This window comes from Pholis gunnellus (genome assembly GCF_910591455.1).
Source record: "Pholis gunnellus genome assembly, chromosome: 18".
Lineage (NCBI taxonomy): Eukaryota > Metazoa > Chordata > Actinopteri > Perciformes > Pholidae > Pholis > Pholis gunnellus.
The window spans coordinates 8,486,254-8,512,609 of record NC_136545.1 but is presented as its reverse complement, the minus strand read 5'-3'; the positions used below and the strand labels follow the sequence as shown (position 1 = coordinate 8,512,609).

The 26,356-nt window shown below is 41.7% G+C and overlaps 1 protein-coding gene across 1 annotated transcript in view; it reads right to left on the bottom strand.

Annotated features, from left to right (window-relative positions):
- Positions 1-1,356: 1,356 nt before the first annotated feature.
- The window catches only part of grin3a (glutamate receptor, ionotropic, N-methyl-D-aspartate 3A), a gene marked incomplete at both ends in the record, with an annotated part of 40,919 nt that continues 15,919 nt past the window's right edge, over positions 1,357-26,356 (bottom strand). Inside the window, 8 exons of the mRNA XM_079179506.1 lie at positions 1,357-1,924; positions 7,761-7,831; positions 8,222-8,383; positions 12,669-12,820; positions 13,936-14,051; positions 17,334-17,479; positions 17,943-18,326; positions 19,747-20,416. Coding sequence (XP_079035632.1) covers positions 1,357-1,924; positions 7,761-7,831; positions 8,222-8,383; positions 12,669-12,820; positions 13,936-14,051; positions 17,334-17,479; positions 17,943-18,326; positions 19,747-20,416 — 2,269 coding nt within the window. The remainder of the gene's footprint in view (positions 1,925-7,760; positions 7,832-8,221; positions 8,384-12,668; positions 12,821-13,935; positions 14,052-17,333; positions 17,480-17,942; positions 18,327-19,746; positions 20,417-26,356) is intronic.

Here is a 26,356-nt window from a genome sequence, read left to right as displayed (position 1 = left end):
TCACAGAAGGAGTGTTTCAGTGTGTTCAGTTGTGAATGATCATCATATTCAAATAAGATGTCAGAGTTTGACAAGTGGTCCATTCATGTTTACATGAACTATTCAACCATGGCGTTGTACCAAGAACTGAATGGTAGTTCTGTGTTTGTTGTGTCCAGAGATTGCAAGAAGAGCGGTTTGAGCTCAAGAGGCTGTGTAAAAAGGTCCTGTTGTGGGTCCCTGACTGAAAAGGCTGAAGACTCTTGGATTCATTACCATTTTATGTATTACTTCTTCACATCCAGTTTCTTTTTTTTTCCCCGTGAATCTATTATGAAGACGAAAAACACTCAGACCACAAGTCAAACTATGACAAGTTAACCGATGACTCGTAGGTGCAGCTTTCTTTTAAGGAACTAGAAGTGCATCGGTGAAGTGCGGGGTAACATTATACAGTGATCCCTAAAATAAGATCGTGATCCACCACAAGATGCCTACCATTCTTGAAGAATATAGAGGTGTTTTGCTGAAGCGTTATATCTTTTTTTTTTCTGTTTTTACGCTTAACTGCGTCACCAACCCTTAAAAAGACACACAAGAAAAACATGACCTAAGCCACATCAAATGCGTTGTCAAAGGCCAGAAACTTGAGGCCATCCACGGTAAAATCAACCAACCACACGCAGGTGTATTTTTTTTCTTTCCCCCTCAAAGATACAAGGTTTCAGCACAAGGCCATAATGACTTAACTTAAAGATTGATGGATGGGTTCAACTTCAGGTCATTTACACTCTCAATGAGTCTCAACATATGACTCAGGTGAATTCGCCCATTAATCTTTAGCACCAGTCTTCATATCTATGCTCACGTTTATCACCATGGCAAGCAAATCTGTACCATTGAGGAGACGAGGCATAGAGGGAATGGGAAGAGAGGGACAAGAGGAAGTGGAGGAGGAATGGACGTTAATGGAAACAAAATGAAGGGATCAGTGAGGTGAAGAAAATGGGGGAAGGGAGGTTAAGAAGAGGAAGGTTTGCACATCGCCTCAGTGACAGCAACAAGCTCGTGAGAACAGATTTGGTTCAAGGTCCCTGGTTCACTTTTGTCCACTGCCTCTCTCATCGAAGGGGATCTCAGGTTCACAGAAGTCAGGAAATGTTCTACTGGAGTTACAGAGCAGGATTCGGATCCCTGGAGAAAGTTTCTGTCCAGCGTTCAGGGGAACTCCTGAGCCTAGCGGAGGATTCAACTCCCAAGAAATCCGTGAAGGTTCCAACTCCAAAACTCATTATTTTCCGTAACCTATACTGGAGGTTGTGGAAACAAGTCCCATGTATATCCAGGGTTCTCTGGGCAGAACAAAGGAGAAAAGCTTCAGAACTCTGGGAGCGTGTTTGTGTGTTGGTTAGTCTGCTGGTGGGCCTGGGTATACTGAACAAACTGGTTAGACTGGTGCGTAGTGGGCTGACTGGATGCAGTCTGGTTTGCTTGCTGGTTTTCTGATTGGCATTGTTCTAGCTCTCGCTTCCTCCTCATGGCTGACTGCAACTGCTGCTTGATGACGAGGATTTTCCCCTCCAGTTCTGACAGCTCCTGAACCAGCGGGTTCCGGCCCACACCCGGGCCGGGGCCGCAGTCGCCCGCCACTAAGCGCGCGAGGCCCTGCCCGGAGCCCCCCTGCCCCGGCCCCAGTACTTGGCCCAACCCCCGCCCTAACAGGTCAGAGCGACCGTTAGAGTTGGTCACTATGGGCGGGTGTTTCTCCAATAGGGGAAGAGAGTGGGGATGAGGCAGGGAAGATGGGGATGGCGGTGAAGGAAGCTCCTGGGAGGATGGGCGCTCCAGGTCATTCTGCATCTCTTGTGGAAGGGCCCTACGCCTGTTGCAGTGAGAGGACTCTGCGGGATTCCAACATGCTGACTGGTTGTTTCCCTCATTGCACCTGGAGATAAGACAGATACATAGAAAAAAATATCAGGTGGCAATTAGATTTGTTTTGTTTTTTTTACCAAAGAATGCCAATGAGGGAGATTGTGTATCATCTGTTGACATCCTTCCAGGCTGAATTCTATGTAAAGCCAGTGGCTCGGATTGCGTCACTCTGCATCGCTCAGATGCTTACACTTAACTGCGGCATCAAATACAGTATCATTCTATGCATGTTGTGTGACAATTTGCAATATAGGAAGAACCAAATCTTGATAAAGAATATAAAGGGAGGACAGATTTCCCTAAACTGCTGTATGGCTGTTCCAGACATTATTTTGTAAGAGGCTCACGTCGGGATTCTTAGAGGAATACAATGTGGATGCTTGCCAAGAGCGCAGAACAAGTGTTCTCCCAAAATGTCCCATTATGGTAAGAGGGAAAATAATGAATTCCTTTTTACTATGCCATACTTTATACGTCTCAGGATGTTTTTTATAGGCTTTTAAATGCTTTCAAACAGGAGATCTTTGAAATCTCCATTTGAGAAAATATCTTGGCAGCTGTGTCAAATTGTTTACAGGATATTCAACCGTTCAATGTTTTTATTTTATTTTTATTAAACAAAATTTGCTCTTCCAAAATTATAAAAGGCAATAAAGCATGATCATGAATATTTGATGAGTTTACAGTTATCAGTAATTTCAATTCCTCGTCGGCAATCAGGAGTTACATGTTTGCTCCATGGTGGTTTGCCGGCATCATACGTTGACGTCTAGCTTCTTTACCGAATATTTTTGTTGAGCACCTCTTGGCGATTCGGAAAATACTGCAACGAACAAGGCCTTGAGCATTCCACTTGAGCCTTTGTGCACACCCGTACCTCACGTGCCATCTGTGTAGGCCCGCGCCACTGTGTCTCGCGTGGGTATAAACAAGGCTTTAGTCTTGTTTTAATCAGAATCCCTGAACAGGTTTAATTATTATTCTCCACGCTACTATTTCTAAGTTAGAAAAGTACATCCAATAAACATTGTGCAATTGTTGTTGTGCTGCAAATAAGCATAATAAATACCAATGAATAGCCCCCCACAACATTCAGGTATTCAAGACACAAAAAAAGAAATACATTGACTGTCGAGGCTCACTGGTAGAAATTCACGTCCAATTAATTTCCTCAGCACTGACCCGGCCAACCTCTCCCATACAGCCTGCAGGCCCACCTCTTTAAGCTAATGAGCTCCAGCAGCAGTATCATGGGTTGGAGGCGTGAGGCGTCAGTTTGACGCAACATTACTTATGTCCTGTTCCATTTAGGCTTCAACACTTGTCACAAATGACAAATCCTTTAAAGGAAACTTAAAAATGAAAAGAGAAAATTCGATCTCAAAGCTATTCCACTGGGGCTTTAAAGTTACACAAGCTTAAAAAACAGCCAGCCATGGATGTCCTTGGTTACATATCAATTCCTTTGATTGCACTGGCCATGAAAAACACCTGCAACATAAAGTCTGGACTTGACAGGAAGGCAAGAAGAAAGTGGCATGTGCACTACGTAATTGGATATTACACAAAGCTGGAGTCATGTTGGGTTCAGAGAAAATACCAGTTTGTGTTCTTGCTTTTCTGCTTCACCAAGAAATGAAAATGTTTTGTAGGCAAACGTAGCTTCTGTCCAGATAATTGATTCCAAATGTGTAGTTATTATGGAAAAATGTATCTTTTGGTTAACGCATGATCCTCTTTACGGTAAATCTTTTTTATTAAAATAATATTACACGATTTTGTGGTGAGTCAGTGAGTTAATTGCTACATTAGATGTCATAAGTCACATTGAGACTTCTTATTCAAAGAAATAAAACAAGAAAAGTTGCATTTTAAGACAAAATTATAATCATACAAATGGTAAAGTAGTAATTGTAGAAGTATTCTTATGGTAGATTTAATGCACAATATAAAGAAACTTTTCATGAAGATAACATGTAGGCATTTTTTTAAAGCCCTGAAGATCACTCTTTGCTTTCTATCACTGAAAATGAGAACACACGTTAGTAAATGTAAAAGACCAATATCAGTGTAATATATGCTGTACTCCCTGTCAAAAAGAAACGTTTCACATCTTTTGGACCAGATCTGCAAGCAGAGAAGAAACCATGATCTAATGTAAGGAGCAGAGAAGAGAGGTTCACCTCATATGAAACGAAGCCTAACTGAAGAACTCCCTGAATCAAAGGTGTTTTCATGAGTCGTAAAAAAAAAGTGACAAGAAGAATCTAATGAGATACTCCAGACTTCAAAAGAGAGCTTAAACTGAAGGATGAGAATCTATAATATAAGAAAGAATCTTATCTCAAAGTGATGTGTGCACCCTTTGACAAGAAGGCACCATGTGCTTACATCATGGCTGCAATAGGAGAGAATATTCAGCAATGTGGTTAACATTATCACATCTATTTAGCCGTAAGTCTTCAGATAATCACAGCCGCCTGATGACCTCAGACATGTCCCTGGTTATGCTTCTTTAATACATCTTGACCTTTTTTCTTATTTATTTTGCTTTGCATTCATTGTTTTTGCTGTGTTCCTTTTTTATTTATTCATTTTGAAAGCACTTTGCGGCTACTCTGACAAGTGACAACACAAATAAAGAGGATTCTTATTATTAGTAGAACCTCTTGTCATAACCAGAAAGCCCTATTCCTGATTGTTTATCTTCCATCCAGCCTTTTACGTGCATTTGCTGAACATGTCGATGTCCATGTGTCACTTCTATATGAAAGAGGAGCTCTTTTAACTTCCACGATATCAATGAATACCATGAGACTGAGCACCACATCATTTCATCAGAAAATATTCCAAAAAAAAGAAAGAGATTAGAGACTCCGGCAAGAAATAATGATCTCAAGGTCCTAAAGGGAACGGCGCACCACACAGTGCTGGCGACGTGTGTTTAGATGAAAAGGAGGCTGAAATACAAATTATTATTTCATTCAGCGATGTTAGGATGTCCTCCACATCATCAATACTTTCTGTGGTGGTGAAAGAAGAAATACACATACAAGGTATCAAATCCTCACTGCGACATCAGAGGGTGTCTTCATTTCTAACTAGACAGCAAATAGAGCTCTCTGTTTGACATTCTGTATAAACCATGAGGCCAGGAGCATGTACACACAACTGAAAGTCAGTCTTCATCATTTACAGAGAGATCCTTTAGTTTTCCCAACTGCTGGGGCTGAGGTTACTCCTGCTCCACACTATATTCAAAGTTCTCAGATTCCTCCAAATAACTTCAAGAGATATCTGGTCGCTCCTACTCATTAAAATGAGTCCAGTATTTGGTTTGCTTTTTTGATTTTCTCCTTGAGCAGTGGGTTTTACGAATGTCCTGGCAACCTACTGTTCAGAGTTGTTAGACACGCATGCCAGATGCAGAATCCAAGGCTAACAAATTCCAGATACTTTTCTGTCTCCTGTCAATCAGTGCAGCTTATGAAGAGGACAGCTCGCGTGTTTCCCTGCAGCGGTTCTTTACGCTGTGGAATTAGGACGGACTATTTCACCACTGATCAGTATTTCCCAGAACATCTGTCAGTGCAGATACCTGTCAGCTTGTAGCACAGTGGACAGGGAGGCTGTCCTTCAACGAGCAGGACACAGGTGCACCAGAAAGACATGCGCCCTGCTGACGTGTCCTTGAGCAAAAGATATTGAATTCCCCAACAGCAGGTCTGTACAGCATCTCCACTCACACAGCAAGACTGACACGAAGAAGCCCAATTCTTGCCCACTTATTTCGGCACCGCAAAGTTGCTCTGGTGGCCTGAAAATGTTTACTCTTGAGGGAAGTTGTATGTGCCCTCAGAAGTGAGAAATCAAAAGGACAACACAAACCGTTTCCAAATCAACACAGGCATGGTTTTGTATATATTAGCTCATTAAAACGCCACAATAAAAACAAAAGGATTTGAAAATGAACTTAAAAGGCACAAAAATAAAACAGCAAAATTGCTTTAAAGTGAAAGGGAACTTGAATGCAACGCTAACTTAAATAGTACGTTTACATACCTGTAAGCAGTGGAAGCAATGGTCCTATCCCACGTAATTTCTCTATCAAAGAGAGTATAGCAGCTGAATTGTAACTGAACTTAGAGGTGACAAATGATCTTGTTTTAGTGTCGGTTACAGGTCTTTTCTATAGAGCTGCATGACCTTTACAGCGCGTTTGATACTAAATCGCAGGATCTTAATTGGACATCGGAGAGTGTTTCGTGGCATTACAAACACCGCTCCTCATGCTCTCAGACACTTCTCTGATGCCTTTGGGCTTTTCTACATCCTTGTTAGCGCAGAAATGAAATACGTTTACGATTCCATCCTAAGTAGTCGTTTTAAGCCAATTTAATTTTCACCCACATGCTCCATTTGGTCACACGGATGCCTCCTTCTTATTATGCCTGATGAAACAGATGTATAGGCCGCATGTTTATTTTCATGTAACCGACCCACAGCTGCAGCCATTTACGGCACATAATCTCATACACTTGAATGGGAAGATCATCCGTATGGTGCTTGCAAAACAGACATTTCTGACACACCACGTTTCTGCAGGACACTGACAAAATGACGGTAATCATTTCTGACTTTCAGACAGCGTGCAGGCGCGCTGCAGAATAACTTGATTGAATGAGGCTGAATATGCAGCAGGTAATCTATCCTCATTACCACAGGCATCCCTCACATGGCCTTGGCTCCATAATTATTATGTGTATTTAATCCCCACTTCGAGTGCTCCACCTGAGTGTGCCCTCGGTGCGTGCTGCTAAGTAGGGATAGGTGTGAAGCAGAGTACGGCAGAATCAGACAGAGAAAGATGAAATGGAACTCTTTTGCTCAGCAAAAAAGCTTGAGGGTCGTTTTTGATCCCCCCTCAGAGGCACTGAAAAGAGTTATACATTTCCCACTTTGCTTGCCTTAAGTAAGCTCCCAAGTGACATGGCAATGTGAGCAGTGACCAAATGTGAATGATGACACTGTGACACACGCACTGCAGTGGTGCCGAAATGGCTGTCCAGACCAGTCAGATAAACCCACATCACACCCAAATTGCAACAATGCAACATTTGAAAAAGACATTGAAACTGACCAAAAAGAAGCTTTCATGATTCACTGAATCTCCCCTCTCTCTCCCACTGAGCCAAACAATACTCTGTGACGTCAGCGTGAGCTTATTTCCTCAATTTCGCTTTCTGATAATTAGCTTCCAACAGACTAACCATTCATTTGGTTTCTGATTAAAAATGGGTCCCTTAACTGCCACTCGGATGTTAATTGATGTCACTTATTCTCAGCCTCATTATTTGGCCAATGGGCTGTTGAAGTTTGAAAAATTTGCTTTGTGCTTAAAAAGGTTTGGATATGTAATATATCTTAGTGACACCCCGGAATCCAGAATGACACCTTTCTTAAATCTACGTAATATTCTTTGTTTGTGTGCCTGTAATGCATGTTATGTAAGTGGGGGGGGATACATTGCATTTGGTACATTTTGTAGAGGATGCAGTGGTTTGATACCACTCTATAAGGAGAAAAAATGCACCTGTTTTTATTGACATGCGGACAGAAGGCGAGAGGATCAAACCTTGTGATTGAAGGATGACCCGCTCGCCTCACTCAACCCTTTTCTGATGTGTCCTTGCATCCTCAGTCAAAACAAAATGTACTGAATGGGTCAGGTGTATGTATATTACAATGTACTTATGGGTTGGTAACACAACTGGGCTCAGTTCATATTCAGTTCAATCCATTGGTTATCGGTTTTCCCCCCCAAAAAAACATGATGGGGACAGTACCTCTTCTCAGGCTTGGTAACCGTCGGCAGTTTATCATCAGTGAAGACTGTGTTGAGGGCCCGGTGTAATCTCTGGAAAACAAGCAACACGTTAGCTGTCACATACTTACTCACTTTCTGGAAATTGATTTGACCCGTTTTTCTGCAATTATTCTGTTGTTTATTGGGAACATGAAATGCTTTGTGTGTTTTTTACGTGTGTTAGTGAGAAAGAGAGAGAAAAATAAGAAGACAATATATCATCTCTAAATACATATGAACCGACTAGTAAGCACACTTTGCTAGTAGAAGAAGCAGAAGAAACACATTTTTTACATTCTGTTATGGCTATTCACTCACTCACTTCAATAATCAGAATAATTCTTCTTCTGGTGATTGTAATGTGGTTCCTTTCCAGCTCATGATCAAAAGGGTGCTTCGCTGTGTTGTACATGTGTGTATTTGTGTGTGTGAGGTCAGTACCTGACTTGTGTGCAGCCAGTATTTGAAGCGTGGCTCCTTGACCCTCGGGATCACCAGCTTGTACACAATGTGTTCCGCTACCGTGGTCAGGAGGGATAAGGCCACACCCACACAGAGCATCACAAACAGGCCGGAGAAATGCTTTATGCCCATCTGCAGCGTCTGGAGAGACACAGGGTTAGTGAGCGAGAGAGCTGGGCAGCAGGAAGACAGTGGACGAGTGGAAAGAAGGTGGAAGGAGACGCAGAGAAAAAGAGATCAAGGATGCAGAGCTAATACTTCTGATGGAGTAGCGGTTGACTGAAAAATTCGGTCCAGGAAGTACAATTATAAAAAGTCCCTCGGGTTGTGCCTTTGATGGTAAAACAACCAGATAACAACACAACTTAAAAGGTACAAGATACGGGATTGGGAGCATTTCGATTGCCTCTCAATCGATCTCAACGTGGCGACGGCGAGCCAGCGGCTCACAACTAACGGTGCTGACAGCGCTAACAGTGCAAACAACGGCAAAAGTGTTGACAGAGCTAACAGTGTGTACACAAGGGGCTAGCGGAGGGCGGGCGCTACGTTTCTGCAGCGACGTCGTAGCCCGGACGACATTATTAGCGTGATTACATTATGAGCGTAGTGCAGAGCGGTGACCGTGAACTAGCCAGCGACACGCTCACATGAACGAACATGCACCCAAAGCACATGCGGCCGGCCTGGCCATGTCAACAAAGCAAAGAGATGTTCGGATTACAAGACGGAGCGCGACTTCAGTCTTTGCTCAGGTAGACATTAGTCCACTGTTTACAAAGCAAGTAGTTGTCTGCTGCTGAATTCATGCTTTGGATATTGCATTTATTATTGTTCAAACCCTTTATCTTGAAATTCCATGTGTATGTGTCATGTGAGCCATATCGTACAATACAGTTGTGGTTAACGTTTAATGGATTCACCATGGTAATGACGCTGACTTGTAATTGTCATTAACATATTTTTTATATTTTTCTAATGTTATGTTGCTATTTGCCAGCTACCGTCTTTTTACTTTACCGTGTTTTCTGTTTGTATTTTTGTTTGTGCACGAAAATGTATTGAGAAAATTACTAAAACTGCATGTCTATGTGTGAGCACCCTTTTCTTACAGAAGCAGATGTTGTATTCAGTAGCAGACGTGGCACTAGCTTCTGGTTTGTGGACACAAAAATTATTTCTCACTTTAATGACAGCATTAGTGTAATTTAAATTGTCTTTGCCGTTATTTCACATGAAATGTGTGAACCTTGGTTGACGTATTCACCACAGTCAGATGTATTTATATCCTATACCGTCTCTATTACAGCAAGTTTGGCCGACCTCCCAGGAGTCATTGGCTCCCATTCTTTTCAAATTTCCATTAAAAACAGCTTGCATAGACAAAACACTGCATTGCCAGATGTAATGCATCATGTATTTTTTTTTTTTCCCATAACTTGACTTTAAAACAATCACTGCAACGTTTTCTCCCCAAAAATGAGTGAGAGGAGAATATTGCTCAGGTTTGCTTTCAACTCTGTTTTCCATCCTATCAGAAGTAAACACCACCATGAGGTAGTGGAGAAAGTGATAACTGAACAAGCAACAGCATTACAAAGTCACTAAAGTGAAAATTGCAATGCCAAGAACTGAATTCAGCTCTGCCCTTTAAAGCAAAATGGACATCTGGAATAAGATAATACCTCCCCGTAGTTACCTGTCCTGGAGAAATACAGCCTGAGTTTGATTTTAAAATCACTGATAGATTTGTCCGGATTTTTCTGAAATCCTGCGTCTCATGCTGGGATATCACACGTTTCCCCCTCTCATCTTAATTGGCACTCATTCTATTCTGAATGTGCCACAATAGAGAAGCCTCTCAGAAATGCATCCTGAGTCTGCAAGTGTGGCATCTCCTATTGGGATATCACACTTTTCTTAATTAAGCGCGTGTTGCAGTTACAGCAGAAGTACGTTCTCCTGTGAATCGCTTTACTGCTGAGTATGGAGCAGCTCGTGATACAGCAGCGGCTGCAATGATTGCATTATAAAGTCACGCTGGTAAGAGAAAAAAAATATGTGTATGATGGATTAAATTCGTCATTGCAATATTGTGACTTAGCGAGCTGGCTGCATTGTCAATTTGGAGTGGGAGCCAATGATTCCCGGGAAGTCAGGCAATGCAGGCAGTAGTCAGTGTCACATCTGAGTGCTGGAGAAGACATTTCCAATTTAGGAAAAAAGACCGCAAGACAAGCTCACTGAGGATAAACGAGATTAATCTTATCTAATACTTAGCTCCAGTGTGTAAAAAGCACTGTAAGTTATTGTTCATCAACCCGCTCCAGCATTCCTCACAGTTATGGGCTTCCTTGGAGCAGCACATTTAAGTTTTGGCCGCAAACACACTTCTCGTCTCTTTTCACTCTATGCAACCATATAGAACAATGATTTTTCACAGTGATCTTATAATTCCCAAATCCACTTATGAATTGCATGGGTTAGTTGCATAAATTTGCTGAAAAAAAAAAATCAATGAATAACTTCCAATAAAACACAAAACGCTCGCAATCTTCCTCCCTTTGATCACAATTTATTTCCAGGTAATGTTAAGTGTGGCCGTCTTAATGTTAGGTAATTGAATATTATGTCATTTATTGGTATTGATTTTATTACTTCAAATGGGATCAAATTCTTTGGGGTGACAGGGAGCTGGACGGACGCCAGAGACTTTGGCTGCCTTCGCTAAAGCCAATCCATCAGATGTTTCATCTCTTCAGAATCCCAGGCTTGCTGCTTGTGGTGTAGTAGCCATTCATCGGAATAATAGATTGAAAAAAAGAAAGGAAATGCTGAGCAGGACTAAACTGAGCCAGCCTTGTCAGTAATTCATATTGCCTATTTCACATGAATTTCCCTCTAATGTTGTCCAGTGTTCATTTTGACAGCACACTGAAACTTTAATGTAATTATACGTATTCTATGTAACTTATTTAACAGCAGTATCTATAATATGAGAACCAGAAGGTGTGGTATACTGGTCAAGCAGCTTCCTCTGCGGTCGGCGTAGGCAGGTGGAGGCATGATGCTGCAAAATGAAATGTACCCGGAGCTATTTAAATGTCTGCAGCTGCAGATAGCATCTGTAACACGTCTAGCTGTTACGCAGTGGGAAATGGTTCACTTCAGAGACACTGAATCTGTTGCACTGCAGTGTGCTGCTCCTGCTACTCATATGAGACTCAGAAGATGGGCATTTACAACGATGTATTTGGTGTGTTTCGGTAATGCTGTCGTTCAACAGCACACACCCTCAAGTGTTGCTTTATCAGACTTCATGAGGGGGTTTTATGCCTTTGCATGCAAGAAAAAAGAAATGATGAAAAAAAGAAAATTACAAACACAAGAGGTAGATGCGGGGGGGCAGATGAGTTTTTAATGCATGCTCGATAATGGGGAGTGTGCAGTCAGCACCGAGCGAGGAGACACTTTTGGGGATTCCAAAGTCACAGCTGGGTGGAGAGACGGACAGGCTGTTAAGAGAGCCACGTGCTCGGTAATAGCAGAACAGAATGGACCGAGGGGCCTGTGCAGTTTGGGCTGGAAGTTATGGGGACATAGCTCAGTTAGCAGATGGTGGGTCAGGGGTCCGGGCTCTGAATTAGTAAGGAGCCATTACTGTACATGGAGGTTGTGTAGGAGGCAGTGCAAGGAAAGTATTCTGACAGCCAGGAAAATCATGAAATAAGGAGAAAAGTTCTGGGTAAGGGCAGAAAAAAGTGACAAGAAAGCTACTTCTATACAAATAAATTGTGGAAATAAATTGTGATCAATTGAATGAATTCTGACGAACCAGAGAGATAAAGAGAGAGTTTCTTTTAAGTTTTACGATAAAGAAAATAGGTCCCTTTTCTACAGGGTGTATTTTGTTACTTTATTGTTTTACTCTTGGGGCAGTGGTACAAGCTGAAAACACAAAAGTGATGTGTTATCTCCGGATAAAGTTTTTGTGGCAAACACGTAAGCAAACAATTTCCCAAGAGCTGGCCTTACGTCATCCACGACAAAATATGTTTCCCTTGAAACATAATTCATATTGCAGTTTTGTTGTATGGGAATGTCATTTTTAGGAGACAGGGCTGGCTAAGAAGAGGATGATTAGAGCAGTGAGAAGAAATCAAACAATAAGCTGAACTGACTATTATGAATAGTCATTCGATTGAATGATCATGTAAGAATATTGACTAGTGCAGCTTTAGGTTTTTTTTGGTCTTTGGTATGATTAGCAGAAAGTTAAAGCCATGATACCAACTGAAACACCCGACAATATCCATGTGTGGAGGCAGAAAGATTCAATACGGCAAAATTCCACATGTACTTAAATGTCACCATAGAAAACAATACATTTGCTGCTGTTGTATTCAAAAGGCGGTTCTGTTCCTACCTGAGTCACAGCAAAGCTGCGCTTCCCGCAGGGCACAACCTTGTACCATTTGTCATGCAGCATGTCCATGAAGCCATCCGACTTGTACTGACTAACAAGCTCTGAGATGTTGGAGGTGAGTGGAGAGTTCTGAGGGAGGCCAATGCCATAGCCTGCCAATGGACACACACACACACGATGCAATTATTCCTCTGTCGCAGCAGCAAAATTATTAGAGCTTCACCTCCATGCACTGACACATTCTTTCACAGAGTAAGAAAAATAACAACTGAGCAGAAAGGTAGGGAGTCTTGGCATCTTTTTTTACCAGCGCTTATCAGGAAGCACCATCATCACTCTAAAACAAAGCAGGTACTTAACGTTGTGAGTAAATCTCTGAATTCCTCAGCATGCCAGGAAAGTGTGACAAATACAGCAACGGCCAATTACAGAAGTACCTCGCCTTGGTAGGAAGTACACTGATTTGATTTGTATATCGTATCCTGGAGGCTTAAGGGTGCATTAAGTAATTAACAACAACACTGGAATCTGGGACTATGGTGGCCTGTAATGGAAGCAAGCACCATGGGAGCATCTTCACGGTGGGAGGAAGGAGCTTGCTAAGTGGACCAGAGATTAAAAGCAGACAGTAGAGGATCTAAGCTGTTGAAAGCAAGACGATTAACTGCTGTGCAAAGGTTGAGTGATTGATATTGTTGAATTCTGGGCAGTCCTAAAATGCTCATGGGCAGTTTGTCTGCTGTCATTCAGGACGACCTCTTAAAATGTAATGATAATCAAAAACCTAAACAGATCTGTGGATACTGATGCCTTAATCAGGCGACTGTTTTCCGGTACTGACAAATGACCAATTTAATCTGAAAATGTTCTTTATCAATCTATACCATTATCAAAAAGATGGGAAAGACCCACGTATTCATAAAGTGCTATTTTGTGTATTACAGGCTCGGGGAGTAACAGAATACATGGGACGACGTTACGTAATTAGGATACAAGAAGAAAGTTTACTTAAAATTAAGAATAATAGGCCTAACCTACCACGCATATGGGCACACGTGGGCACACTTCACGTCACAATAGCCTCTAAAGTTAGTGAAAACGTTATCAATCAAGTTACTTTACTTTAATATTGTGTTCCTTGGATTAAGTTACAGACTACATTTTTAACAGGTCATTAGTAATTGTAAATACATAAAAAAACAAAAACAAACTGCCTTAACCCTGAATAAGTGAGTTATTTGTCTTATGATAAGAAGCCATGTGTTACCTTCTATAGCGAAGGGTTTCCCCACTGTTAGAGTTTTACAGTCTGCATCTATGGAGACCTCGTAGTCCAGCAGAGCTTTGTCCATGATGAACGCATCCAGTCTCTGAGGGTCATTCCTGAAAACACACAGCAAGTAGCTAAATTGGAAGCGCAATGCGAGTGCAGATGTAGCAAATACATGTCAGGCTTTTTGTGCGTTTTGTGCAGTGACGGGTTCCTGACTAAGACAGTGAGAGCTCAGCTTTAATACTTTAATACTGAGACACTACAGGTCAAAAATGTGTTTTTCATGCACTGGTCCATTTTGAGATTTTGGACTATTTTCCACCAAAAATGTAATCAACAAAAAAAGATGTCTTCATTTAGACAACAACAAACATCCAAAGTAAACAGGTATGTGTTTACTTTAGTACTCTGTCTATTTGCGTCTGTAGATTTCACCTAACTTCACAAAAGGTTGGCATTAATGCTGTATTTGCATATTTAGGCATACCATTTCAGAAAACTTGCAATACAACACATTTTTGCCTTAATGTAAGTAATCCACTGGGGAAGTTTCATGGTTCTATCTATCACTTCAAATTGTTACCCTATTGAACTATTCCGCATTCATCAATCACAACATGTTGTGCCAATTAAACATTTCGTTGCACACTAGCAAGCATTCAGTCGTTCAACAACAGATAAGAGTGTTGACCTGAATTCTGCCCTTAAGTTTTTTGACAATCTGATCAGTGACATTTGAAATGTTTTTCACGGATCGCTAGACAGACAAACAGCACTTGGACTAATCCGTAGTCAGTCAAAATGTATTGTGGTGACAGATGTAACCGTAGCGCTAAGACAGATGTTACATCTTCCGGGATTTTCTGGGATTGACATTTTAAAGCAACCCTCTGGAAAATGAACTTTAAAAACCTCCTGAGACACAAACTGAAATGAACCTTTGTTATCTCACTCCGGCTCTAATACTCTTGAGGCTCATTTTCTGTTTCTGTCCTCATGTCACACCTGTGACCTCACAGCATGAGTGTCTGTTTCAGTCGGTCTTGGATGTAAGCTTGATATGCTTTCCCTCATTTTAATAGTGTTAAGTTTAATAAATAGAGACACAAGTGGGGATGTTTTTTGGTGAAAGGTGAAAAGAATAAACACACAAAAATAGATTTTATAGAGCTTTTCAGAGGGCAGTGGGCAATCACTGAACATGGGATGTCAATGATTCAACAAATTCCCTCAACCTTTTGCCAGTGGTTTTTCAACACCGTTATTGGCCATATTCCAGTAAAATAACTGCCTGTCCGCCAGTTTCTGCCAATTTACTCAGATTCCTCGCTCCAAGTCTGTTATACACAGTTGAGATATTAATTCGCAACAGCAAGGCTTTTACGAATCAATTCTTTGCTGACAGGTACAGCCTGCTGGGATCCAAATGCTGCAAAGCCTTTTCTTTCTAGATATTCTTTTTGTTTTATGCTTGTTACTGGGGACAGTGTTTGAAATCCTCAACTATCTTCTACCCACAAGCTGGCTGCTCATTGTTACAGGTGGAACCAGGTTGCACCTTATGTCCTTGGTATTTCAACCATAGCACTGCATAATAACGCATGATGTGTATTTTATGATCAGAGCACAACCTAGACATCCAGCAATTACCTAGCCAGTGAGATTAAAACGCGATGCCTCCCTGGATCGTCGTCCTGCAGTAACGCTTGAAAACGTATGCATTTGCACGTGGATGGTAGAAACCTGCACTGGTGACAGGGCACATTTCTGCAGTGTGCCTTCACTTAACACTAAATGATGTGCGACACAGCAGTTCCATTCATTTTGGATCTCTGAGTTAGATCAGGCAGCAGCTTTCACATCACATCGTAAGACATGTTAGAAAAAATATATAGCACAAGGCAGTTGTGTGGTGGCTGATAATGCTCCAGTAAGTGCGCTTTCTCAGAATGCTCTAATTATGTAGCAGACAGGCTGCAGTTAGCAGTTGTTGCTGGTTTCAATTTCAGTTGTCAGACTTGTTCATCAAGCTGAAAGACCATCGGTGCACAGTGTGCAGGGGAAGAGAACCGAGAGATAACTGCAAATAGACCTCTAAAGTTCATTACATTTCCCCCAAGCAATGTTGTTTTAGTCATCAGGGTGTGTGGATTGTTGTATCTACTTGTCACAGGGGTGAGGGAAGTGATGAGGGAAAGTGGAAACAGGTGGGAGAGTAGGATGGGAAGGTGACTGCAGGGCTGATGGGGGAGAGTGGGAACAGGTGTGTAGATGGGCGGGAAAGGCGATAAGGAAAGGAGGGAGGGCAAGTCCAAGGGCATCTGGTGGATGGCTTGGAAAATAGCAATTAAAGGACGGAGAGAACAACAGAGACACTAATATAACAATATGCAAAATATATATCATGATTAAAAAAATATATATGATTATGGTCACGATTCAAAGTAAAATCCAAAATGAAAAATACAGTATAATGTCTTTGTTCCAAAAATAAAAGACGGGTTAATCACTAGAACAGCTTTGCGGCCTTTGTTTTCTTCAATCGATGCAACAACTTGAACCTAAACCTTCAACACTTGCTCTACGTATAAAGGTAACCATAGCAACCCCAACATCCAGTTTTGTTTGGACCAATTCATGAATGTTGAGTTTAATCTCCTCATGGGGCTTGGTCTGTCAATGCCGTATATACAGAAGCTGCATTGCACTACGACGTGATATGACACACGATATGTATGTATATATATGATTATATAAATGATAATTAATGCCTGGTGGATTCAGAAGTGAACCCTAAGCTCAGCGTATTCAAAGTCACATTGCGGCACACTCGTTTGCTGTCTTGTTCCCCAGTTGTAATTTTCTAAAGATGACATTTTCCCTTGAACCCTCTAATCAGCATTTTACAAGCTCAGTAAGAAAAAAAAAAAGAAAGAAAAATCTTGTTTCATCCATTGAAATTGTGTCCTGCACAGCCTGGGCCTTGTGTTCAGCTGCCTCTTCTCACTACATTCTGCTGTGCTCCACGGGGATGCCAGTTGAATGTCGAAGCAGCTTATGATGACGGCAATGGCAGGGTAAGGAGGAGGGTGAGATCTGAATGCAAACAGGAGGGCTTTTTTTTCCTCTTCAAATTTTGACTTTCTTAGGACACGCATCTCCCATTCCTTTTCCTTATTTTCAAAGAAGTTTTTTCCCCCACATGTGTGTAAGTTGATTTCCAGGGAATGATGACAGCGAGATATAACTGGTTGGATAGTTACTGAATACCAGAGCACAGGCAACAGTGACGACTATGCCATGAATGTAGAGTGTGTGTGTGTGTGTGTGTGTGTGTGTGTCTGCACGACATACGTATGTGGACCGTGCAGGACTCATTGGCATTGTCTTACTTGAGATGATGTATGCCATCCGGGGTTGCCGGGACGTTGTATCGCCTCATGTACTCGTGCATCTCAGGGAAACTCTTCTTGAGGTAGTCCTCTGCGCTGCTTTCTCTCACTGTGGCAAATCGGAATCCCTGAGAGGGATGGTGTAACTGCAAGAAAGATACAATAAACCCAGATGTTACCCTTAGAATGTCTGCAAAAAGCATTAATATTGAATAATATTGATATTTTTCACTTTAGTCTGCTGCTTCTCTTATTCTCAGTAGCAGAAGGAGAGCTTGTTATACTGGTGATTTGTTTCTTTTCTTCTCTTTTCTGATTTACTCTTGTTATTCAGAGATTTGGTGCATTGGCCAAAAACAATAATTACCATATGCTGATTGCTTTAACAAAGTGGTTCAATTAAATAATCTATTTGCTGACTTAAAGTTTAAAGACTGCACTCTTCACACGAAATTGCTACCTACTCTGGTCTGCAGTATTATCAAGTGTACATCGGGGACATTTTTAAAGAGAAGGTCCACAACAGCCTGAAATGAAACCTAGTCAATTTCTAAACTACATTCCCCGAGTCTGGTCAACTTCAAATTTATGAATCTGCACATTTCCGACCTTTGGGTCATGTATCCCTGACAGTTGTTCGTAGGTCTTCTCCCCGACCATGACGGCAGCTAGATTAGCAGTGTAGGTGGACAGACAGAACAGACAGAAGATGGCCCAGAGGTTCATCAGCAGGCGGCCCGTCCAGCACTTCGGCGGCTTGATGGCCACCGTTCTCCCGAAGAGAATGGCGTAGCACACGTTGAGCGCTGAGGAGAAGGAGAACACCCGGTCGCGGTTGCGTCCACGGGGCGTCATGCCAAACGGACTGTGCCACTCGTACAGGGTGAGGAAGACAGCGGTGACGTGGAGGGAGACAAAGATGCCGAGCCACATGGACCAGTGCAGAGGCCACATGAAGGCACCAATGGGTGCAGCTGTGTCGCGAGTACGAACCTGGGCAAGGGGTTCCACAAGATTAGAATATATATATATATATATTTTTTAACTTTCTTAAAGTAAACTTGCATAGCGTCACCCGGTCTCACTCCCAAGTCGTTAAATACCGACGCTTAGCCAAGCTCTCAACTAACTCCAATTTAATCCCACCCGCGTCATTATTAGACGCTCAGAGCAACTGACCCGGTTTAAAGAGTGAGATAGACCATACAGGTTGGGAGGGGAGGTGGATAGTTCAAACAAAGGACTTTCGTCAAGGAGACATCGGTGTCCTGTGCAAAACTAAAAGTAAACTTTAACATTTTGTCACTTAAGTAGTTAATTACGTGAGTCGTTAGTCACGTGAGTCGCTAGTCAGGTGACTGGTTTGTCACTCATTAATTACATGAGTTGTTAGTTAGTCATGTCAGTCGTTCAGTCAAGTTAACGTCAACCACGCTTTTCCCAAACCTAAGTAAGTGGTTTTGTTGCCTAAGCCTAACTTCCTGTGAAGACGGCATTTTATTTTGAAAAGACACTATGTGTGTAATGACTGGAAACTGATACGCCGTCTGTGGTTTAACTCTAGTGACAAAACTGATGCGAGAGGGCCACCAAGAGCTAGTTTGAAGCTTAGGGCCATGGACCAAGCGTGAGTATTTGAATAATCAGGAGTGAACATGTGTTGTTCATGAGGATTATGTAGGGCTAAGACTGGAAATAGAATATCTATGTTGGGTTAACATGTTCGGTTAATTGCTCATCAGAAATTAAACGGTTAAACACTAGGCTTGTCTCACCAATTTGAGCGAGGAACTGAAACAGGTCCCACAAAGAGCCACAGTATGATGAAATGGGAAGGAACAAATTGGGAGGGGACAAGACAAAAAATAAAGCCGCAATCCCCCCTCGTCACCTTTTGCTACAAATAAATACAAAATAGAGTTCACACAGGAACGCTACAAATTCAGAGCCCTGGCATTACCTGGATATCTATTGGTAAAGGTGCTGTCTGATAAACTGTTGTTCAGGAGAATAAAATGTGAAAAAATATTGATAGTAGAAAAGACATCTGCTGTAAAGAAAAATCAAAACATCTCACTGTAGTGGCATCTTTCTGTCAGTATCTGAGGCTAGGTATAGTAATTGTAGTAATGGGGTCACCACACTAAGCTGCACCCTCTCGAGCCCAGCCCTGTAAGGGGAAGTGCATTAGAATCCAATAACCTAGGGCTGGCAGTAATAAAACTCCGCTATATTGATACTGACCACCAGCATACCAAGCGGAGAGGGTTGAGTTAAGGTCATTGACAGAGAGCGGAGAAGCATGGGCCAAAGAAGTGAGATAAGGAAAAAGTGCAAAGGAAAAAAAGAGACAAATTCTGTTTGAAATGAGGAGAAAAAGACGAGTCAGGAAAAGAGGGAGAGCAGTACTCACCAGAATTCCCAGGCTGGTGGAGAAGAAGGGCGAGGTGAAGTCAATGACTTGGCTTCTGGCCGAATTAATGCTAAAAGATGTCACAGCCAGGTGGGCCGCGCCACTGAGCAGATCCCCCACCAATCCTGTCCAGCGACCATTCTTGAACCCCCCATACTTCCCGTCGCCTACAATATAGAGGTCGAAAGTGAAGCCCATGTCCTCTGCCAGCTTCTCCAGCAGATCTATGCAGTAACCGTAACAACACTTCTTCAGGTCCGTGGGAACAGACCCGTTACGGCCCGCAAGGTTCTGGAAAAATCCTTTCAAAAGCGAAGATTCATTGGTGAGCGGGTCGAGGCACAACTGGCCCGCGGGACAGAACCCGTCTCCGTCCACCTCTCGGGTAAATACAAACGGGTGCTCCACCAGCGTCACCACCCGCACGTGCAGCCGTGCGGATCGGCGCCAGTCTCCTCCGGCACCAAATCCCTGATGGCTTGGCCAAGCCCGCCGGTCCATCAGAACTTTCCCCCTGCGCCAGTGTCCCAGGCGGGTCCAGGTTGGCTGGCCTAGAGGGTCCAGCTGGAGGGACCAGATGTAGTGATGGGCCTCTGAGATGACATTCTGGCTGTGAGTGTCTGTGGATATTAAACCGGTCTGGCCCTCAAAGGATGTGTTGGATAGAAATCTGAGGGGAATGGGGGGAGAAAGAAGGAAGGAAATGATAAGGGGAAAGGGGGAGATCGGGGGAGGAGAGCGGTGGAAGGAGGACGAGCAGGAAAGAGCAGAGGAGTTAGAGGAAAGATCATTTTTAGTATTTTCTAAATTTAAGTTGGCCTGTGGATACAGTTTCCTTCCTTGCAGGTGTGACTGGGTTTAAAGGTTTCAGTACCATAGACAGAGCACAGGGACGCCAGTTTATTGCTGTTGCTCACTACCAATATATTTAATCTTACCCACAAATACATTTACTTTTAAGTGGTTGAATGAGAAAGTGACTCAAAAATATATTTTTCATCTTCGCTCTTCCAATTCAATTCAATGTTCTCTAAATGTATAAAAGACATCAAAAACAGAGAAACATTTTATAATTTTCAATTGATTATAGTATAGAGAAGATGTAGGGCATCACACTGAAGGAGGTACGACCATCCTTCCAGCCCTTTGCCACTTCTTTTTGGAAAGAAATGCATTCGACCAGTGTCAGTGATCCTCAGAAATATCATTCATTTTGATGTAATTATACATTTATAATTAGTATGGTATAGTTGAAAACACTACTGAAATGGGGATTCACATTACGCTTTGTTGATGCTATCAAAACACCAGATACCTTGCTTTAGGAACTATAACCATTCACATTCCCCTTGATTCTATGAGCATATAGGTAAACTTGACAGCATATGTTTGACGTTTGGAAACATCTTTCAGTTCCTTGATAATTTACGAATGAGGACTGTGTGATATTGTCAAAAATTCCCCTACTTGATTAAAGCTATTGGAAAATCAAAGATACTTGTTTGGGTTGAAAGAAATGCTTGGTAAAAAATAAGGGAACAATCGTAGTCATGGGTTTAAGATATTGAAAGGTCGGGTCGTGAGTTTAGAAGACCACAGCGGTCTCCCTTGTCAAAGACACATGCTGCGTTGACTCAATCCACCGCAGCCTGCTCCCCGAGAGGCTTTGCTGTGCTGTGGACAACATCACGCTACACTACTTCCCGACTTATGGGCACATAGAAATATGTCATGGGAGGCATTTAAACAAATGAGCAAAGCAACACTTGTTATGCAAGACAGTTTCATTGAAGAGGAAAAAAGATCTACCCAACAGGGATACAATGGTGGACAAAGTCTGCAACTTAAGGACCCTCACGGTAAATTGAAGGCCTTTTGGATTAAAACAATTTTGTCTTGTATCAGTGTTTACAGCATATCTTCTTTATGCTTGCAGGTCAAGTTAACTGCAAGATGCACAGTTGCTCAATACGTTTTCTGCTGGCTTGCTTTTTTTTAGTACAATTGCCAGTAAGAAAAACACCTTTTCCAGGATTTCTGTGGCTGCAGGATTTACAGGCAATGTACGATTATATTTTACCCTTGGTTAGTTTATACAAAAATCCCAATTTATTAGTGTAACACCAGCACCGGAGAGGTGTATTATCTAGGTGGCCTCAGTGGCTGTCCAAAGTGTGTTTGTGTGTGTGTGTGTGTGTGTGTGTGTGTGTGCGTGTGACAGGATAAGGCAGACCACGGTCCAGTGATCACACCATCTCTCTCACTGAGCCATGCTACTGGCTGTCTGAGAGTGTCAGATATCGGAGCAGACGGACACACTCGCACTCACACAGAGAAAAACACACACACACTTGTCCACTGGAATGGATATCTTTGGACGCAGGAAAGAATGCCGGCATCCATTCTGTGCAAGGAGATGCACACCGCTTTGATTTGCCTACAGGTGGTAATGATGTGAAAGACGTGACCTTTACCGAAATGTCTTTTTTGTGTCAACTTGCTCACTGTAAAAAAAAAAGGAAAAAATAAATCCCTTTTCCACCACCTCGTCTACTTTCCTACATCTTTAACTGGTGTTAAGTCGACCTGACAGCTCAACTAGTCCGTCTGAAGGTCAGTGTCTTCACTTCAGCTTGTAGCTGTTAATCTACCTGAAGACTGTGTCTTTTTCCTCTTCGTATTTAATGAAAGTGACATGCTCTTGCACATTCCTGACAGTGTGTAAAGGGCACATATTATGAGAGTCACTTGTGGAAGGTGACGTTACAGATAGTTTCAGACTAATACTAGCAGGGTATGTCAGCAGAGTGGAGTCGTATGAAGGGAGCTGAGTTTCATGATGTTTCTCCCGCTGCAGAAAGCTGCTTCTTGGAAAGTCAAAGATGCTCTCTCTCGCTAATAAATCGCGCCATCGTGTATGAGTGTACACGTGTCTTTCTCTTTATAGGATTTGACGGACCATTTGCTGTCATGCATGAATAGACATCATGCCACTCCACTCCCATAAACAGAACTCCAGGGTGCTCATTACAACCTGGCTTCATCCTAATTGGCTCCACTTGTTAATGAACTATTGCTTTTACGATTGTATTATCGCAATTAACACTTATGTACTTGTACAGGACTTTCATGCAGGAGACCGCTGTTCTTGTCCGGTGCGAAACTTAAAGTAAACATTGACATTTTGTCACGTCAGTCGTTAGCCACTCAGTAGTCACGTTGGCCGTTAAGTCAGTCAAGTAAATGTCAATCACACTCATTTTCCGAAAGTGGTTTTGTTGCCTATAAACCTAACTTACTGTGAAGACAGGAATTTAATTTGAAAAAACACCATGCATGAAAATGTGATATGAAAAGAATTTGATGGTACATTTTTTTTAATGTAGCAAAAGGGAAACTGCAAACACGAAATAATAGGCCACTGAAATAACTAAATCCTCAATTGGGACTTCTTCTGTCACTCTTGACGTTGTGGAGAGGCACTGACAGATGTTTGAAGGAGCTAAAGTCAAAAGTAACCCTTGACTTTCTGAAACTTTGAATGAAATCTGTTTCAGTGAATACATTCACCTCACGATCCCACCACAACTGGCTGTGACTGCGCATCTCCGTACCAAAACAGCAGCCATTGCTCCACAAAAAGGCTAGATTTATCAAAAACTTACACAACCAAACAAAAAAACCCAGATCCGAGCAATAAATCAGAATTTAGCACTGAGGTGTGAACGGAGCCGTATCGTCCTCAAGTACCTATGTCGAAAAAAGATTTAGTCCAGGAAGCTGATGACTCATGCGAGGACAGATGCATATGTTGGATACATTTTCAGGGGTCTCTTTTCAGATTCAATGACTGTTATACGTCCTCTACATCCAGAACTGCTACGGCTCCTCCTACGCTCCAATAAAAACGCTAACTTTTTATACAATGCGACATGATTCATTTCCACTCCATGAAAGAAACAAAATTGGCTGCATTTGAAGCAGAGGAGTCGACGAGTGACGTCGAGGTGAATCACATCTATAACCCAGCGACACTAACTTAATGTCATGCCTGCCTCGTCTTCTTTCCTCATGAATCACCTAAAAAAAATGATTCCGAGTATGAGGCAGGTTATAACCACAGAGTAGTGCTCATGTTCACATCAGCGGCCATGAAGGAGAGTGAGCGAAAAAAGCAGACTGAATTAAAAAAGGATTGAAATGCACCTCAACTTTTCACATTTTATATCACTTGCCAAATATGAATCAACAACATTTAAACATGTTTTTCAGTTTGCGTCACAAGATCTTGTTCTTAACACCAACATATATATGTTCATGCCGCAGAATCTTCTGAAGCAAAGAAGGAGCATCCCTCCTTGTTAAACCAATCCTTCCATGAAGCAAACAGAACGTGTTTTACTCATATTGGTTGAGGGAATGCAAACCTCAAAGCGGACATTCATTATATATCGTTTTCTATCTTTACAGCTCAGCTGGTGGGCACATCAGGGTACTCTGCTTGGCTTTGGCGGGCATGCATTAATTTAAATGTTTGTTGACGCGAAGGACTGTCTCTGGTGAAAAAAATTAATGAATACGATGAGCTGCTGATATTTATCTTATCTGTTATAATACAGGGCCTTTGCTCCTGTTGTTTATCTGTATCTGCATCTCCAGGGACTACCTGTCTCTTTCTTTTCCTGAACACTACTTTTTCTCTTGCCCGGCTTTCTTATCACATATTTTGCCTCCTAGCCAGTAACTCTCCTCCTTCAGCTTCTCAGTCTAGTGGACAAACCTTATCGGTGCCTCTCATAGGCTTTGACGCAGCTCCTTTGGAATAGCACCATGTTGGTATTTTCCCTTTTAATAGAAGGAGCTTAGTTATATCATACAGATACCAGCTCAATGATCTTCATCTGTTAGAACATGTTGAAATACAACAACAATGTGATAATCTTAATTGAGTCATTAAAAGCTTTTAATACTTAATCAACAGATTCTGCATTCATAATCTGTAGGCAATGGGACAATATTTTGGTCTGAAGCATTCTGGTTTCCGTTTGTAGTCGAGTAAAGTATTGACCAATTACGTTCGAGCAAACTGTGGTTGAATGCAGTCCAGGTCGAGAGCAAGGTCGATTCAGATATTTGTTGGTTTACAATTTGTTTGGAAACTATAGCTGCTCCAATCCAGTTGTAGTCGTGGTCTCTCAACTCCAACTGCAGTCTTGTCATCTTAAATTGCTAAATCGGATTGTACACAATGAGCAGCGACCGGAAAAAGGGATTCTTGGCCTCGGATATTTTGCGGCTGCATCAGAATCCCCGGAAATGTAGCCCCATGTCCCCAGAGGCTTATCCGTCGCCAAACCTATAGCCAATGGGTTCCCAGATTGCCTATTACATGCAATATTATGTGTGCAAGTTGAAATGTTGGTGGAACTAGAGTAACAGACTAGTAAGCTACAAATTGGATTCATCATCTTGAGAACATAAATATTCAATCTTTTAGATTTTTTATATTCCTTGTGTAACGAATGTTTTTTACATTTCTTTTGAAAAGTAGGACATATTTTTCCTGATTTGTATAGTGGTAATATATACTCATCATTTCTAAAAGACAGGGTTGAGAAGAACAAGTATTTGCATATAAATACAATGGTTTGTGATTGAATGATTTTTCCAATAGGACCAACTGAATAAATGACCAAATAGTGTAGCTCTCAGATGCTTAGCAAATGGAATTATTAGTATTAGTATTATGATTTTTATTATTATTATTACCACAAAACATTTCTACTACTACTACTGCTACTACTACTACTAGTAATAATAATAATAATACATATCTGGGGTGTGACCATCAGAGTATATCCATGGCACAGCTTGACAGAAGCCTGAGAAAGCAAATGGAGAGAGAAATGGGATTGAAAGTAACAATGAATGAATCAATTAGCCAAGCAGAATAGCCTGTGATAACTGATTAACCCCAAGATTAATAAAACATCTGATTTATCAAAATGTAATGGTAATCCTTCTACATTATCAGATTAGTTTTGTTGCATTATTTATTCATACCATATATGTCAGTATTTTTAGTCTATAAATATTCTGTAGAATCATGTAGAGGAACATTTATTGTCGACATTTTTCTGTTTTCTCAATTGAAATAATTGCCAAGATTCCTTTAAAACCAATTTCCATTGGGAATTACATAACATAAGATGATACTACGACATGATTAACTCTACTTTGCCTTTTGCGTTTTCTGTGCACACGTGCATACATTCACACGTACACACCTATAAACACACACACACACACGCACACACACAAATATATATATAAACATACATATACAGACACACAAACATATATTCGTCATTATGTTATTCAAGCAACACCTGACATATTTTCATACTGGCAGTAAAGGTCAGCGAGGTGTGTAATACTGTTGTTCTGGGCACATTCTAAGTTTTACTCCTAAGTTATGATTTGTCACTTACTCTTTGGAAAAAGAGGAAAGACAAATACCACCAAACATCAGCACCAGTACAAATTGCACATACAGCCAGCCTACCATCTGTTCATCAGGGGGGTTCACATGCTTGTCTTTGTCTGATAC